The sequence below is a fragment of the Cenococcum geophilum genome (genome assembly GCF_001692895.1).
Source record: "Cenococcum geophilum 1.58 unplaced genomic scaffold K441scaffold_9, whole genome shotgun sequence".
Taxonomy (NCBI): Eukaryota; Fungi; Ascomycota; class Dothideomycetes; order Gloniales; family Gloniaceae; genus Cenococcum; species Cenococcum geophilum.
Window position 1 is genome coordinate 2,990,769 of NW_027137567.1, and position 15,714 is coordinate 3,006,482.

Sequence of the window (15,714 nt, forward strand, 5' to 3'; positions counted from 1 at the left end):
GGACTAGTGAGCAAGGCGGCGAACGAACTCGCTATCAAGCACGTCAGGCTAGGTACCATCCTAGAGTGCTCCTGTCCGCCGAACAAGGCTTCAGCACACGCCACAGCTGCCATTAGAAAAGGACATGAGAAGTGCATCTAGCATAAGTCCGAACCCCCGGGTGATATGCGGAAGGAGTTACAATGAGCAACGCGGTCAAAATAGCTGGTTCTCAAGCATCTGTTGCGTGATGCAACCCTCAAACGGCCCATCAACATCCCTCGATTTATCAACATTGCTCTTGAGTAGCCCTAGTTTGCTTGACCTTCCGTGCATCTCATTGGTGGAGATCTTCATTCCTTTAGTTATCCTTTTTCTCACTCTTCGCTGCCGCTCGTTTCATGTCCTTCCTTCACCCGGACAGCACCAACACCGCCAAAAAGTGAATTCTGACCGGCTCGCAACCACTCTCCTACCTCCTCTGCATGACCTTCAAACCATTCTACTCTTCTCGACCTTCTCTGAAACCTGTTGCCGACTTTTATTTCATCTCAATGACTAGCATCAATTAGATCCCATCTCAGTTATTCCAGACAATCTGACAGCCAACACTGATCTCGGCACACCCAAACGCATCTGCGTGTTACTGCCATTGCTTCTTGTACCTACCACTACCTAGATGATTCACAATCACTACAGCTACAACGTAGCCATCTCAATCGACTACCAATAATCCGCTATTCAATCCGCTGGGCACCTTGTCCTAGCTAGCCCGCCAAACTGGGGCCGCGATTGCGTAGGTTTAGTCGACATCTCTCGTGGAGAAAAGATACAAAGTCATCCAATCCCCACGAGAGAGTCCTATCGCCACCGACGGTGGGAGCCTTTTCCACTCATCTGACGGCGCCATGTTCAATCGAAACCGAGGCCGCAGGGGCGGTGATATTGCTGCCATATTTGTGCATGCGGGAGCAGGATATCACAACCCACAGAATGAAACCTTTCATCTTCAAGCGTGTAATGAGTAAGTGAACGTTCGCCCGGGCTGCACTTCCTTCTGCTTACCTTAATTGATTCCCAACCCTTTTCGTTATGAAGTTACGCTAACTAGCAGCAGTGCTGCGATAGCTGCTATGGCCGTCTTGCGTAGTGGAGGCACTTCCGTGGATGCTATAGAAATTGCCGTCAAAGTACTCGAAGATCGTGAGATCACTAATGCTGGCTACGGGAGCAATCTTGCCATGGATGGTGTGGTAGAATGTGACGCCTCGATCGTAGATCACCATGGCCGCAGTGGGGGAGTGGGAGCTGTAGCTCGTGCGACTTCAGATCCCATCTTGCGTATTTGCATGCTAACAACTAGCATTTAGAGGTTAAAAACCCCATCTCTCTCGCTCGACTAGTCCTCGAAAACACAACGAGACAACTAACATTACGTCGTGTCTCCCCAAACCTCCTAGTATCCCAAGGCGCCACCGACTTTGCATTTGAACAGGGCATGCCTATCTTACCACACGATGCTTTGGTCTCGCCAGCCGCGCGAGAACGATGGGTTCGATGGAAGGCAGATCTTAAGTATGCAGAAAAGAAAGCAAAACGTGATGCAGGGATCATCGAATACTTACCGAGCTACAAAATCAAAGACCCAGCTGCAGACCCAGTCTATGAAGAGCAGGTAAGGAAAAGGATGCGGGAAGAGCATACGAAAGCCATGATGGGAGGCGCTCTAGATAAAGATCGCTCGGTATCTCCTCCTTTTTCGGATACCTGGGAGGATCGTCTTTCATCACCCTCTATGTTAGCATCTGAATCGTCTCGAACAACTCCCAGCTCACCCCACTCTCGGCAGACGGATCTATTGCACGATCTCATCGACCCACGTGGACCGCCACCTTCAATACACGAACCATTCAAGAACGCTTTAATCAACAGTACCCAAAAGGTGCCGACCCTCTCAAGTTCTAGAGCATCATACAAGAAATTAGGAAGCCAGGACGAAGAATATGATCTTCCGATGATTGCTACCGATCGGTATATTGGACCTACCTGGATCCCAGGTTGCACTCATCCCTCTTGGGGTGATGGGTCGTCTGGAGGCGAATCTTCGGATTCTTCGTCTTCCGATACACTGCAACTACCCTCTCTCACTCCCAGTCCACCCACCATTCCTCTCAGTTCTCCACCGCTCGCCGCGTTGGAAGCTCCCCTTCCGGGTACACCACCAGAAAAAGCGGAATCGCCCTCCCCGCAGGCTTCCACTCCGCTGAATCATGTCGATGAGGCACCACCATTCCCGCCCTTTCCGAAATACCCGAAACAGGATGACAACATAACCGACACAGTAGGAGCCATCGCTATAGACTGCTTCGGGAACATTGCATGCGGAGCTTCTTCAGGAGGGATAGGTATGAAGTATCGAGGTCGAGTGGGCCCAGCTGCCCTTGTCGGCGTTGGTGCAGCGGTTGTGCCAGTTGACCCCGAGGACAAGCAAAAGACGTGCGTCGCGACTGTTACGAGCGGTACTGGTGAGCACATGGCGACAACTATGGCAGCAACCGTTTGTGCAGAGCGGCTCTATCATGGAGTCAGAAAACTGAATGGTGGAAGCTTTGAGGAGGTGAATGAAGACGAAGCTATTAGGACGATGATTGAGAAAGACTTCATGTGTAGGATTATTTAATCCCCTCCATGGTATATAACAGCTAATCAAATCCGGCGGTCAGGCCATCCCAGCGTCAAGAATAGTAACTCAGCTGGAGCTATTGGAGTCTTGGGCGTTAAGAAGACGCGCGATGGCGTGGGTCTCTTTTTCGCTCACAACACTGATTCATTTGTAAGTTCTGTCACTCACGTGAATAGCAAGTTCTTGTTCTAACTGTACTTGCTCTTCCAGGCCCTAGCATCTATGCATTCAGACGAGCCGAAGCCTGTCTGCACCATGTCTCGTAGTAGTGGCAACGGCAGCATTGCGCACGGTGGACGCCAGATGAGATATCGCAGGAAGAAGTAGGAGTTTGTGGATGCGGAGCCTCCATTTCACTTCAAATTCCGCCGCAACACGATTTTGGTATGCACGAGAAAGCACTGGTTTTCTCCCTCTAGCAAACCCTGGCTCGAGTCCTTCTCTTTCCACTTTCTGAAATCTTTCTCTTGCTTTTCCATGCATAGACCTTAGTTCCGACCTCTTGCTTTTACCTCGTTGAGGCCAAAGGAGTGCGGAGCGATGGTGGTGTGAAGGTGTCTTAGCATTTTCTCTTGTCTGCTCAGACCGGGTGGAATGAGGGGTGAATTTCAATTGCTGGTGGCAATCTTTTCTTTCCAGTTTTGTTGTGAGAAACCACGGGTTCAAACAGTTCAATCGACGGGGCTAGACCGGTTAATGGACATGTTAACGACGGGAGCTATCAAAAGCTAAACAAACCCATCCCATCAACATGCTTTGAGAAAAAACGCCAAGAAATGCTTGATGCAACATCATGTTCCGCGCTCCCTTTCCGGATCCAGAAGCCCAAACGCAATGCCAAAATCCGTGCCGTGACTCCAACCCACGTCCCGCATCGCCCAATCTAGTCCAATACATTCAGTTCAATACAATTCAGCCTGGCTCGTTGCCTTCCAATCCAATTCATTCAAACACCCCCTACTGACTCGCACGCTTCTTTAGTTCGCACCAGCTACCAGAGACATAACAGACCCTATTCACGCATGCGTGGGCGTGCCCCCCGGGTTCGGCGTCATGCTCCCCGCAGGAGTGACCGCCTCGCCCGGGGCGCGCTTCCGCTTCTTCTTCTTGCGCGGAATCAGCGCAGGCGTCGCCGTCTGCGCCGTCAAGAGCGAGAGATGCGAGCCGCAGGTCAGACAGGTTGCATCGGGGAGGGGCTCACAGAAAACTGCACGAAAAAAAAATAGTCAGCCTGACCGAAAGCCCAGCACTCCAAAAATCTCAGGGGACAGGGGACAGGGACACAAAGACTTACTGCTCAAACAAACCGAGCACACGAACCCCACATCGACAACGTCGCGATGGCAGAAGCAGGCGGCGCGGAAATCGACGTCCCTGGCGCCCGGCAGCACCAGCGCGCGCCGCGCCGTCGCGTCCGCCAGGAACCCCATCATCAGGTACTGCAGCAGGCCCTGCGGCGCGGCGGGCGCCATGTAGATGCCGCCCGTCGCGTCGCAGGCCTGCTGCAGCAGCACCGTGTCACCGGCCAGCTTGAGGATGTCGATCGGCACGCGCTGGCGCTGCGCGGCGAAGATGGCGTTCATCACGGGTATGTACTGCGACGCGAGGTCGCCGGAGACGCTGAGGACCAGGATGCGCGAGGTTAGCGCTACGCGCTGCTGGCCGGGTGTGCCGTCCGAGTCGGCGAGCGCGGCGCTGGGGTTGTCGGGCGTGAGGGAGGGGTCGACGGGGGAGTGGCGGATGGTCGATTTCGAGATGTAGGCGAGCGCGGTGGAGAGCGCGCCGCCGATTAGGGTCGTCGTGGTGCTGGTGAGGTCGCTGGCAGTCGTCGAGGAGAGCAGCGCGGAGAGGTTGGTCTGGATCGCGTGCTCGACGGTGGCGAAGGGCCGGTACTTGTTGGCGTTGTCGGAGAGGGGCGTTGTGCCGTTGACCATGTCGGTGTCTGGGTTTCTGGAGCCGTTCTGGGCAGCATTGTCATGGCCGTTGGAGGCGGTGTTGGGGTACGGTGAGGGCGGCTTCGGGGTTGGGAAGAGCCATTTTGTCCGCTGGGAGTGGCTTGCGATGACGGCGACTTCGTTGGCGTTTCCGCTGGCTAGGTGTGCGTTTATGAAGACGAGGAGGTTGGCCACGGCTTTGGAGAGAGGGAGGGTGGAAGAGAGGTGTGCCCAGGCGTGTGGGTTCGTGTCGAGGATGATGGCAAGGAGGGACGGAGGCGGTCCTGTTCAAGTTATGACGGGTGAATTTGAAGCTCATGAAGCATGGTTTGGAGCTATGAACGCACCATCAGACGTCTTGATATGACGATCTGTAGCATCGATGGCATTCATGGTGCTGAGCAGTCCTACGGCTAGAAGATGAGAGCAAAAACGCGTCGAGCTAGATGTTTCATGACGCTTTAGGCTCTACCCAGCAGTTTTATTTGCAGGGCAGGAGCTATGAAAGCGGATAGCTAGGACAATCGCGATGTTTGATGTAAATGATGCAGGTCAAAGTTCAAAAGTTTAGCGCTTGTGATAAACGCGAGCGCGCCAATAGCCGCAACCGTCCCTGCCGTTCCGCCTTATGCTTGGTTGCTCTCTGGAATGCCTAGCTCCAGCTCTTGATAGTAGGTACACTAATCATATAACCCCTCCTATCACCGTATGACCGTTGGAATGTGACTAATTCATGACCCCAACGCTCTAGCCTTTAGCAGCATGTGCTCATATTGCCAAGGTTTGCAGAGCGATTGCGAAAAGAGCCGTTTGTTCAGCTGTAAATATTGGCTACGTCTTCGTCAGCACTTAATGATGCTTTCCGCTTGCGTAAACGGGGTCTTGGGAAGGCCTCAGCACTCTCCGAGCTCCGGTCGGATTCGCAAAAATGGATTTGCCATTCGAGACCCGGGCATTTTATCAGCCCTCCTGAGTACCTGTTGAAGCGCTACTATGTTAAATGCGATTGTAAAATGCTTCCCCCGAAGTCTTTGCTCATGAATAAAATGGTATTGATATTTAATAAAGAAAAATTAAAATTTGAAGGCCCTCAAAGGCATGTCCGAATTGCATCTCGCATGGCAATGACTATACGGCTCGTACTTCAATTCCTCAGTGTTACGGAATTTTGAGGGCCCATAATATTCTTATACCTGCTAGGTTACTTTCACAGCCTTCCTGGAGGTAATCACATCAGAAGAGAAGTCGGTATTCGGGGAGAACACGGATGCTAAGACGGAGAAATCGGGATCTCGCCAGGTTAGCAGGGCAGGGGGCAGCAAAGGCAGCAAGGGCAGCGAAGGTAGCGAGGATCTTCAGTCGGTTCATGCCGGAAGATCGACTTCGCGTCTCAAACAAGGAAGGTCAACCGAGCCGAGGCTTTTCGCGCGGGCCTCCTCGCGTAGATACACCATTCCCCCTTTAACCAAAGTTGTGAGTTGCACAGCGGACTCAGGAATACCCCGTGGGGGCCAGTCTGACACTTGCTTCGTATTTATTTCAGTCTTCTCCGTTGCTTCCGGCACAATTCCCCCTTTGGCAGATTCTGGTCTAAATCAAAGCAAATTATACCGTTCCTGGATTGCGCCGCGGATCGTACTGAAATAGCACCGTCATCACCTCTAGCAGCCACAACTGCAACTACACCTCTTCTTCACCATGCCTGAAACAATCCGGCGGGTCAATGGTTACGAAAAAGATGCCTATACCTACTATCCTGTGGTAATTGTGGGTGCTGGAGAGTCCGGCATTGCTATGGGCTGCAGGCTCAAGGAGGAGCTTGGATTCGATCAATTCAGAATCTTTGACAGACAGGCCGGAATTGGAGGAACTTGGTGGATAAACAGATACCCAGGCGTTGCTTGTGACATGTGAGACTATCATTCCTTTAATTCTATGCTTCACGCTAATCCCTCCGTAGCCCCGCCCTCTTCTATTCGTTCTCTTTCAGTCCAAATCCTAAATGGACTACCTTCTTTCCCCCAGGGTCCGAAATTGTACAGTATCTGCAAGAAGTTTGCGAAAAATACCAGATCACAGACAAGATCCAGCTCAACACAGATGTTGAAGGATGTCGATGGTTAGAAGACGAAAGGGTTTGGGAGGTCACTCTGAGGCACCTAGTCGCCGGTATGGGAGATCTGGGATCCAAGGATCGCCAGAGAGTCCTGGCTGAGCGCGGAGAGTCGTTCGTGTTCTCAGCTACAGAGGTCGTCCGGGCCAAAATGGTAATAAGCGCTGTTGGCGGCCTTGTCGAACCCCGTGGTTGGCCGGAAGACTTTCCCGGATACGATACATTCAAAGGCCCAATCTTCCACTCCTCCCGATGGGACCACAGTGTCGATTTCAAAGACAAGAATGTTGTTGTTGTCGGGACCGGTTGCAGCGCCGCCCAGTTCATTCCAAAGCTCACCAAAGCCCCATATAACGCTAAATCCATCACGCAGCTAATGCGCTCTCCTCCATGGGTAGTGCCTCGAATAACTCCACCATTCGGTGATGCAAAATGGCAGAAATGGAGCCCTACCGTACTCAGCAACGTACCCGGTCTTCTTAAAACACTTCGAACTCTGATATTTTTGGAAGCTGAGTACGATTTCAGGATATTCAGTAGCTCGGAGTGGTCTGGGAAGGAACGAAAAAAGATGGAGAGCGAGCTACTCAGACACATGAAGAGAACTGCGCCGGAGAAGTACCATGAGATCCTCACTCCGGACTACGGTGTTGGATGCAAACGAAGAATATACGACGCTGCCTGGTTCCCTGGGCTGAATGACCCGAATATCGATCTCACAACCCAGCCTCTAACCAGCGTCCATGAGCATAGTGTCACCATTGGACCCGGAAGGACGTACCCCAGCCCAAGGGAGACTGATTCCAACGCACCAATGGAAGAGAGGGAGATCCCAGCCGATGTTATTGTTCTAGCTAACGGCTTCGACACCACGAAATGGCTACATCCTCTGAAGGTGGTTGGCAAGAATGGAAAGGATTTGGTACAAACCATGGAGGAGCGAGGTGGCGCTCAAGCATACCAGGGGACAGCCATGGACGGTTTCCCCAACTTCTTCATTATATTCGGACCAAACACTGCGACTGGGCATAGTTCCGTTATCCTGGCGACCGAAAACATGGTCAACTACAGCCTCAAATTCATCAAGCCAGTTCTGGAGGGCGATGTGGAGACTGTGGACGTGAAACATGAAGCCGAAGTCTCCTACACTCAAGATATTCAGCAGAAGCTGAAACAAACAATCTGGTATAGTGGTGGATGCCGGAGTTGGTACCTTACAAAAGACGGGTGGAATTCAACAGTATATCCGTAAGTTTCTTCGCTCCTACAGGTGATATGAAGCCGTCTAACATGAAATGCAGCTATACACAGATTGATTTCACCCGGAGGTGCATGTTTCCAAACATGAATGATTGGAATATTGTGTATACCAGCAAAGGTCTGGCAAAGAGGCGGACGTGGCGTACTATCCGTTTCCTCACTTGCGCTCTTTTGATTGTAGGAGCGTATCGGGTTAAACAGAAGGGATTGGGGCTTGCAGATGCCAAGAGCATTGTCCGACAGGCGGTAATGGCGGTGTTGAGTGGAGGGACTCAGATTCTAGAGGCTGTCAAGAGCAGGCTTTAGGGCAAGTGTTCCCCTCCAAACGTCAAGTCTCCCGCCTTATCAAGATTCGTCCAACTTTATAAGCATTGACGCGTCTTTTTATCTAGTGATTGAATATATATATATTAGCTCTACTTTATAAAGTAAGAGGCCCACTTAAGATTACACCATGTATATCGGCCCCTCAAAGTCCGCCCGAACGTTACACTCTCGTAGACACGTCGTAAATTATATTACACACAGATAAAACTTCAATTCTCGTAATATTCTAGAGCCTCCCTACATCAAGCGTCCCGCAGAGCCCACGTCGAGCGTCTTACAGAGCCTACACCAAGTGTCTTGTAGAGCCCTACGTATAGCATCTTGCAGAGCCTCCCTATAGAGCCTCCCTACGTAGAGCTTCCCTATATAGAACCTCGTGCAGAGCTCCGTGTAGAGCTCCGTGTAGAGCTTCATAAGATTCACGAAGATAACGCGTAAACCTGATAAAATCTACCTCTATCCTATATTCAATCACTTGATAAAAAGACACGTCAATACTTAGAGTTGGACGATATTTGACAAAGTGGGGGACTTGACAAGCAAATCCTGATAGCTATCGTATATATCATGCGGATAAATAGACAATCGTGGTAATAGTCCATGGTTTACGGTCAGACAAATTCCGAAATATGTCTTAAAAAACATTTATGAAAACTCCGAAACATGCCAAGCGTTCTTGAAGGGTGTTTCCGGGAGCCCTTCTGCGAACCACGGATTCTTGGTTGCATTCAGACTTAGTGTGTGACTTCCACTAAGCATTGAGCTTCTTGGAAGGATTTATAATATCCCCAAAATTGTAATCATAATGCTCAAGGCACTGTACACCACCTTGGCGCATCCGGTTGAAAGCGCGTGATGATCTTGGCCATCAAACGGCACAATTTTACCTATACCTTTAAAGTAATAAGCACGATTATTTTAACGTATTTTAACGTATTTTTGGGTATAAATCCGTGTAGTTTGATCTGCGTGATCAACACGCACTTCAACCTGATGCGCCAAGATGGTGTCAGACGGTGAGCTTTATATCAACCAACCAGGAACTTCGGGCTTGGTCTAAAGCTTCCCCGCAGACAAACCCCGGATTGATTTATGGAGTAGGGACCGAGCGCTGAAGGACCGATTTGCACCAACACCGCACACACGACCCGCCTCAGCACCCATCAGCGGCCGCCGGAGACCCTTCGGAAGATTTGGATTGTTCGTCGCATTCATGGCCTCGACTTCAACAGTGAACGGCAGCGAGAGCATCAGCCCCACGGCCGAGCCGAATGCTCCGCAAAAGCGCAAGAGCGAGGAGGGAGCACCACAGCCCCGGGCAAAGCGCAACCGATATATTTCAATAGCATGGTGGGTAAAATTGAGATGTCTTCGGCAGGACATACTGACTCCGTCAAAGCAACGAGTGCAAAAGAAGAAAGATTAAATGCAACGGGCAAAACCCATGCCAACGATGCGGCAACCTCTCATTGGAATGTCTTTACGCACCGAACTGCTGCAACAACTTCAAGGACTCGGAGTACTGCAATCTCTGCCTGCTTTTTACTTTCAGCTGATTTGGGGTAGTGAATTCAAGCAAATGGATGCGCACATATCGTCGCTTCAGGAGCAGGTCGACCAACTGTTCGCGAACCTAAACTCACTCCGAAATCATGTTGACACGAACCTGACTACCATTGAAACTCCCTACAGTGCTCAAGGATACACCCGATCGCTGTCTATCTCCCAAAACTCTGCCATTCCGGCATCGCCAGCTCACAACCGAAGCAAGTCTTACAGCAAACACCCTCGGTTTCATGGTCCCACCAGCTCCACATTCAATCTTGGCGTAGCAAAATCTAGTCTACAAACTATGGGCATTACTGGTCCCGAGGATGGCGTGGATGAAGGTTTGGTGACTCAGGATGCAACACCTGCGGGAAGTCCTCCATTGGCGAACACAATTCTCCAAAAGCCGGGTCTTCATGCGTCGAAGGATCCCATCTGGGCAATAACGAAAGAGGAGGCTGTGCGATTAGTTCATGTATGGCATGAGGAAATGGGCATGATGTACCCGTTTCTTGACATTGACAAGATAACACGCTATGCCGAACTTCTCTTTTCCTTCGTAGAAGCTGCTAGCAGATCCGGGCTGATGCAGGGCGCTTTACCTGGTTCCGATGCGATCATGGACGAGCAAACCAGTCTGCTTAAGTTGATTTTATCAATAGCTATGACGCTTGAAGGGAGTGGAAAAAGTGATCTGGGACGAAGGATGTTTGAAAATGTTCACAATGTCGTTGAAACGCTACTTTTAACTCCTGTTGATCTCAGGAGCATCAACATGCTTGCTCTAACGGTAAGGATTGACCGTTTTCGCTCGATATTTTAAAAGTCGCTCATATGAAATGCTAGGCGATGTATCATTTCCACCGTGACGATGAAAGCCTTGCATGGCGCGTCATTGGTCTCGCTGCACGGCAATGCATGGAATTGGGCCTCCACCGTCGCGAAACATACAACACCATTTTTAGCGACGAAGAGGAGCGCTCGAGTGCGGTGCGAACTTTTTGGTCTGTCTACGTCCTTGATCGTCGGTGGAGCTTCGGCACGGGAATGCCATTCGCGCTACAGGATGCAGATATCGATTCGCAGTTACCAAAGCCTGTAAGACTGGTCCGTAGTATATAATATAAGCAATAGAAGATACTCACAAAGCATTCTAGGATGATTCGACACCTTACCTCATGTCCATGGTCACGTACAGTAACATAGGATCCAAAGTCTGGAAATCTGTGGCCAATGCAGATGGCGCCAGCAACAGCATCAGGAAAGAAGACATTGGGTATCTTGACTATCAAATACTGCAGTGGCACAGGTCAATACCAGAGTCTTTGAAATTCGTCCATCCTGAAACTGGCCGAAAACCGGAACCTAGTAGTCGAGGTATCCACCGCCTACGAGTGGCTCTTTATCTCCGCGCAAACCAGATGCGGATACTCATATACCGGCCGGTCTTACATACCGCTACTAGCATCATGGAAAACATGGATCATGCACAGGCTGTTGTCAACGTAGCAAAAGATACAGTGCGAATCCTAACACACACCAACCAAACATCAGATATTTACCGGACACAGCAGGTCATGTTCAACTACTTCCTCATCTCTGCTCTCGCGGTGCTATTCCTCGCAGTCTCCCATGCCCCTGCACAATTCAGTAGTCAATGCAGAGACGAATTCTACATGGCACTAGATCTAGTGAGAGGTTTATCGGCAAACTCTTATGTTTCGAAACGATTATGGAAGACAATCAGAGTACTCAAAGAAGTCGGTCCACAACTGGGACTTAACGTGCGTAATTCTGCTGTCGACACTGCAGATGCTCACTCCACAGCGGCAGTTGCGATGGCAGGTCTAGCAGGGCATCCGGTTGATGAAATAGCGATCTTTTCGAACGGGCGAAACGGACATCCGTTGGGAAATAGCCCGAATGGCATGGCTAACGACTTAACGAATTTATTTGAGGCTGCTGGAGGATTCACAAATATAATGTCGAATGGGTTCGGTCTTCCATCTGGGGAAGTGGTGACACATGGGGAGGTGCTGCCGTCGGTATTTGGCCATGATGATGAACTATCAAGGATTATGAGGGACTTATTTTAATCTCGGAAATTAATGCAATTCAATGGTTGAATATACCTAATACCTAAAAGCTGAGCGTGATATGCGATATACCCGAAGGCGGCGTAGCTTATGGGACGTTTTCTAGAGCAGGCAAGGGTGTTCTGAATATAGTTGGATACGAATAGCTTACTGGGCGGTGGATTATAATATTTATTTTTCCGGCTAACCACAAATTGCAGTAGGGATGAATATCAGTCCATTCAATAGGCACAGAAATGAATATAATTATGAATCTCTACATACCCCTGAAGCGCCCTATCTATCATAGGAAAACACGTGACAAGGAGGGGGTGGGTACTGGTGGGAATTGTAGTGCGCGGGTAGAAATCAGATGTGTTGAGAGCAGACGACGACCGCACACAGACCGACACGCCGCACGCCTCATCACCCATCTACACACACTTCGTTACACCAATCCTCACTCTAAAAATATCCAAATCCCTCCAGCGTCTTTGATTCCAGCCTCACTCTACCCCCAACCTGCCCTAGCCAACCGCTTCCGTCAACCTCAGCATCATCATCACTTCCCTAATCTCATCCAACCTTTACACCCAGCCTGAGCCCCGATCAGTCCGGCTTCATGAGCTCTCCTGCGATCCTAGCTGCTGGTGCATCCGCTTTTTCCTAGCCACCTCTCCCCACCTCTACCGCTCTCCTTGCTGCGTCTCCACCGGACGAAACCTATCCGGCGCATTTCCAACCACCCCACCTTCTCAACAGGAACGATCAAGACTTCTCTATATCACAATTGGCATCTCTATAGTTCACTGCAGATTGATACACCACCAAAAACCGTCTCTCCGCTTAGACGAACGATTAAGAAATCTCACGGCGAAGCTAAGGCCGCGTCATAGCCACATCCTTTCGGCCAACCCTGGTCAATATCACACACACACACGTACCACAGCGATGTCATCCTCATCGCAGGTTGCAGAGTCGTGGATATCCTCGTTTTGCAGCCTCCTCGGCCACGAATACTTCGCCGAAGTGTCAGAAGACTTCATCGAAGACGACTTCAACCTGACAGGCCTACAATCCCAAGTGCCCATGTACAAGGAAGCGCTAGAAATGATCCTAGACGTGGAGCCCGAGGATGACGAGGACGAGGAGGACGACGAAGAAGACGACGAAGACGACGACGAGGTGCTGGGCGACGAGAAGCCGGTGGGCGCGCCGGGCAGCTACCGACGGGCGGGCGACCGGCGGCACCTGCGGATGGCGTCGGACCTCAGCGTGATCGAGAGCTCGGCGGAGCTGCTGTACGGGCTGATACACCAGCGCTACATCACATCGCGGCCGGGCATCCAGCAGATGGCGGAGAAGTACGAGCTGCAGCACTTCGGCACCTGCCCGCGCGTCTTCTGCAACTCGTGCAAGGTGCTGCCCGTCGGCTGCAACGACACGCCCGGCCAGGAAACCGTCAAGCTCTTCTGCCCCAGCTGCCTCGACGTCTACACGCCGCCCAACTCGCGCTTCCAGGCTGTCGACGGCGCCTTCTTCGGCACCACCTTCGGCTGCCTCTTCTTCATGACCTTCCCCGAGCTCGAGATCGGCGCGCCGCGCACGACCAGCGTGGGCGGCGCCGAGGCCCTGCTCGCTATCCAGGCCGCGGAGAGCAAGTCGCGCTCGTCGTCCGCCACCAACAGCACCGTTGTGCCCGCCGCCCAGCCCTCGTTGATCAACGGCGTCGCGCCGCCCAACCTGGCACCCGGGCTCGGCCCGGGCAGCGTCTACGAGCCGCGCATCTACGGCTTCCGCGTCAGCGAGCGCGCGCGCTCCGGCCCCCGCATGAAGTGGCTGCGCATGCGGCCCGTCGACATCAACGAGCTGGATGAGACGCGGCGGTATTGGGAGGAGCGTGGCGGGGGCGGGGGCAGCGGCGGCGGGGCTGGCGGCGGGGGCGAGGAGAGCAATAGCGCCGAGGAGGGGGCCGCGGTCGGCGACGAGGACGCGAATATGCTAGATGTGGCGGGCGCCGCTGCCGCTGCGGCGGATGCGGGGAGGGTGGGCGTGGCGGTCGATCGGCGGAAAAAGGCGGTCGGGCGGCGGAGGAGGACGAATGGGAGTGGGAATGGGGGCGGGAGTCCTATGGATACGAATGGGATTAGGGGCGCGGGATAGAGTGCTGGAGTGATGGGGAAGGGTTTTCTTAGCGACCGGATTGGATCGGGTGGCGAGGGCTTGTTGTGCGGTTTATGATTGATGGATGACGGACGATGAGTCAATGCTGGAGGGCTTATTGTTTAACATTGCCGCACCACGTACCGGAGAAAAGAAGACGTCGTTAGACTCAGGGGTTCAGGGGTGTTTCCCTCAGGATAGGAGGAGAGGAACGAGGGAGAGAGAGAGAGTATGTGCGTGTGTGAGGGGGGTGTCTTCGGTGCCAGTGTCACTGCCAAGGCCGGGGCTTCTAGGATCTAAGTTTGCATCACGGCGTTTTAGCACATCTGCCTCTTCCGGTTCCTTCTATAGCAAGAAGTCGTGCTCGGGTTGCTCCTATTTATATATTTCTCTGTTTTCTACCATTCTATCTATAGTCTCGGTATTCTTCGTTTTCATCCCGTGTTTCTGCTCCCATTTTTCCTGCGCTGCGTACTTCCCTTTTTCCGACTCTTGGGCGGTCTTCTGGTTTGGCAGTAAAGGTCTGAATGGAATGCCAGACCTCTTTCTACCTCTATTTCTACTTCTTCTTCTCCCGCTTCTGGTTTTGCTTCTGGTTTTGTAGTGGCTTGGTGATGAAGAGCGACTTTGGGGGACTAAAAGCGAGTCAGAAGCTTTTTTTTGGGTGGGGAGTGTAGAGATTTATTTGAGATGTAGAGAGCGGTACAACCAGTTCGTATATGGGTTAATATATACACTACACTGAAGAACATGCCGGTGCTTGTGCTACCGCGATGGTGACGACTGCAAAAGGGGTGCTGGAGGAAGCGGGGTTGGAGAGGTGAGGGGGCTGAGGAAGCGCACGTAACTGTTAGGTAACCTGAGAGCCTTGACGGGGATGCGGCGAGAGTGACGCAGTGAGGTCTCGCAAAGAGTCGTGCTGCAGGAGAAGGGCTTCGGTTCTTTGCAGATTCGCCCGTAATGCTCGATCAATGCCATTATATCAAACCACAATAGCTCCGCTCTTGTCATACATCTTCTACGTACAAGCTGCGGTTTCTGCAATTCAGGAGACTTGGAGTTATTTACCCTGCCAAATCCATCCATGGCTTTGCTGGAGTGTCTATATGAAGTGATGGCGTGATTCTGTGATGAGCTTCATTAGTGTTGATTAGTCTTCTACTATTGGTACTGAGCTGCTTTGATCATCAGGCTAATAAGGGGCGAGTCTCTGCTCGTTCTTGAGAGTAGCGGTAGCAGAGGGGTTCTACATTAGGTGGTGCGGAGTTTCCGTGATCTCTCGGAGCCATGAATCGGCCCCTTGCATTGTTCCTAGGTCTATGGCCTTGACATTCTACAATTAGGAAGAGAGGAGTAGCTCGGGTTGTGACTCCAGAAGGGTTTGCATAAACGCAGGAGGCTCAGAAGATGTTCTTTAGAAAAAGTTCGAGGGAAATGCAGTGTCCAATAGGCGTTTGAGATAGATAAGCTCGCTCGGCCAGCCGCATGATTGGCCTCTCGAACCCGGGATTGATAACATATGAAGTAGACGAGTCCCCGTTAGCAGTCTGCGATGCTAGAATGGATGTTTATTATAGTGATGAATTCGCAGCTTTTTCCCGCGGACCACCAAAGGCTGAATGTTTTGATTGG

The 15,714-nt window shown here is 51.6% G+C and overlaps 6 protein-coding genes across 6 annotated transcripts; 4 read left to right on the plus strand and 2 right to left on the minus strand.

Moving 5' to 3' along the window:
- Positions 1-714: 714 nt before the first annotated feature.
- Positions 715-3,178, plus strand: K441DRAFT_371269 (N-terminal nucleophile aminohydrolase). Its single transcript, XM_067641450.1, has 5 exons — positions 715-1,003; positions 1,097-1,296; positions 1,350-2,645; positions 2,703-2,812; positions 2,873-3,178. The coding sequence occupies exons 1-5, from the start codon at positions 888-890 to the stop codon at positions 2,987-2,989; spliced, it is 1,839 nt and encodes a 612-aa protein (XP_067507295.1). The 5' UTR covers positions 715-887; the 3' UTR covers positions 2,990-3,178.
- K441DRAFT_743699 (transcription factor Tfb4) lies at positions 3,179-4,989 on the minus strand (the record flags this gene model as incomplete). The annotated part of the gene is made up of 3 exons (XM_067654409.1): positions 3,179-3,869; positions 3,957-4,880; positions 4,944-4,989. The coding sequence occupies 3 exons, from the start codon at positions 4,987-4,989 to the stop codon at positions 3,679-3,681; spliced, it is 1,161 nt and encodes a 386-aa protein (XP_067507296.1). The 3' UTR covers positions 3,179-3,678.
- A 1,305-nt stretch (positions 4,990-6,294) lies between these two features.
- Positions 6,295-8,275, plus strand: K441DRAFT_547481 (FAD/NAD(P)-binding domain-containing protein; the record flags this gene model as incomplete). Its single annotated transcript, XM_067642914.1, has 3 exons — positions 6,295-6,506; positions 6,557-7,957; positions 8,011-8,275. The coding sequence occupies 3 exons, from the start codon at positions 6,295-6,297 to the stop codon at positions 8,273-8,275; spliced, it is 1,878 nt and encodes a 625-aa protein (XP_067507297.1).
- A 1,162-nt stretch (positions 8,276-9,437) lies between these two features.
- Positions 9,438-11,995, plus strand: K441DRAFT_605900 (fungal-specific transcription factor). The gene is made up of 5 exons (XM_067645385.1): positions 9,438-9,646; positions 9,696-9,815; positions 9,863-10,634; positions 10,691-10,942; positions 11,002-11,995. The coding sequence occupies exons 1-5, from the start codon at positions 9,510-9,512 to the stop codon at positions 11,938-11,940; spliced, it is 2,220 nt and encodes a 739-aa protein (XP_067507298.1). The 5' UTR covers positions 9,438-9,509; the 3' UTR covers positions 11,941-11,995.
- Positions 11,996-12,468: 473 nt separating this feature from the next.
- On the plus strand, positions 12,469-13,934 carry K441DRAFT_655721 (uncharacterized protein; the record flags this gene model as incomplete). The annotated part of the gene is made up of 1 exon (XM_067647906.1): positions 12,469-13,934. A coding segment is annotated over exon 1 (883 nt), but the record flags the coding sequence as incomplete, so codon positions are not given.
- A 335-nt stretch (positions 13,935-14,269) lies between these two features.
- Positions 14,270-15,511, minus strand: K441DRAFT_371454 (uncharacterized protein). The gene is made up of 3 exons (XM_067641452.1): positions 15,333-15,511; positions 14,931-15,217; positions 14,270-14,717 (listed from the first exon to the last, which is right to left on the minus strand). The coding sequence occupies exons 1-3, from the start codon at positions 15,386-15,388 to the stop codon at positions 14,458-14,460; spliced, it is 603 nt and encodes a 200-aa protein (XP_067507300.1). The 5' UTR covers positions 15,389-15,511; the 3' UTR covers positions 14,270-14,457.
- Between the last annotated feature and the right edge of the window lie 203 nt (positions 15,512-15,714).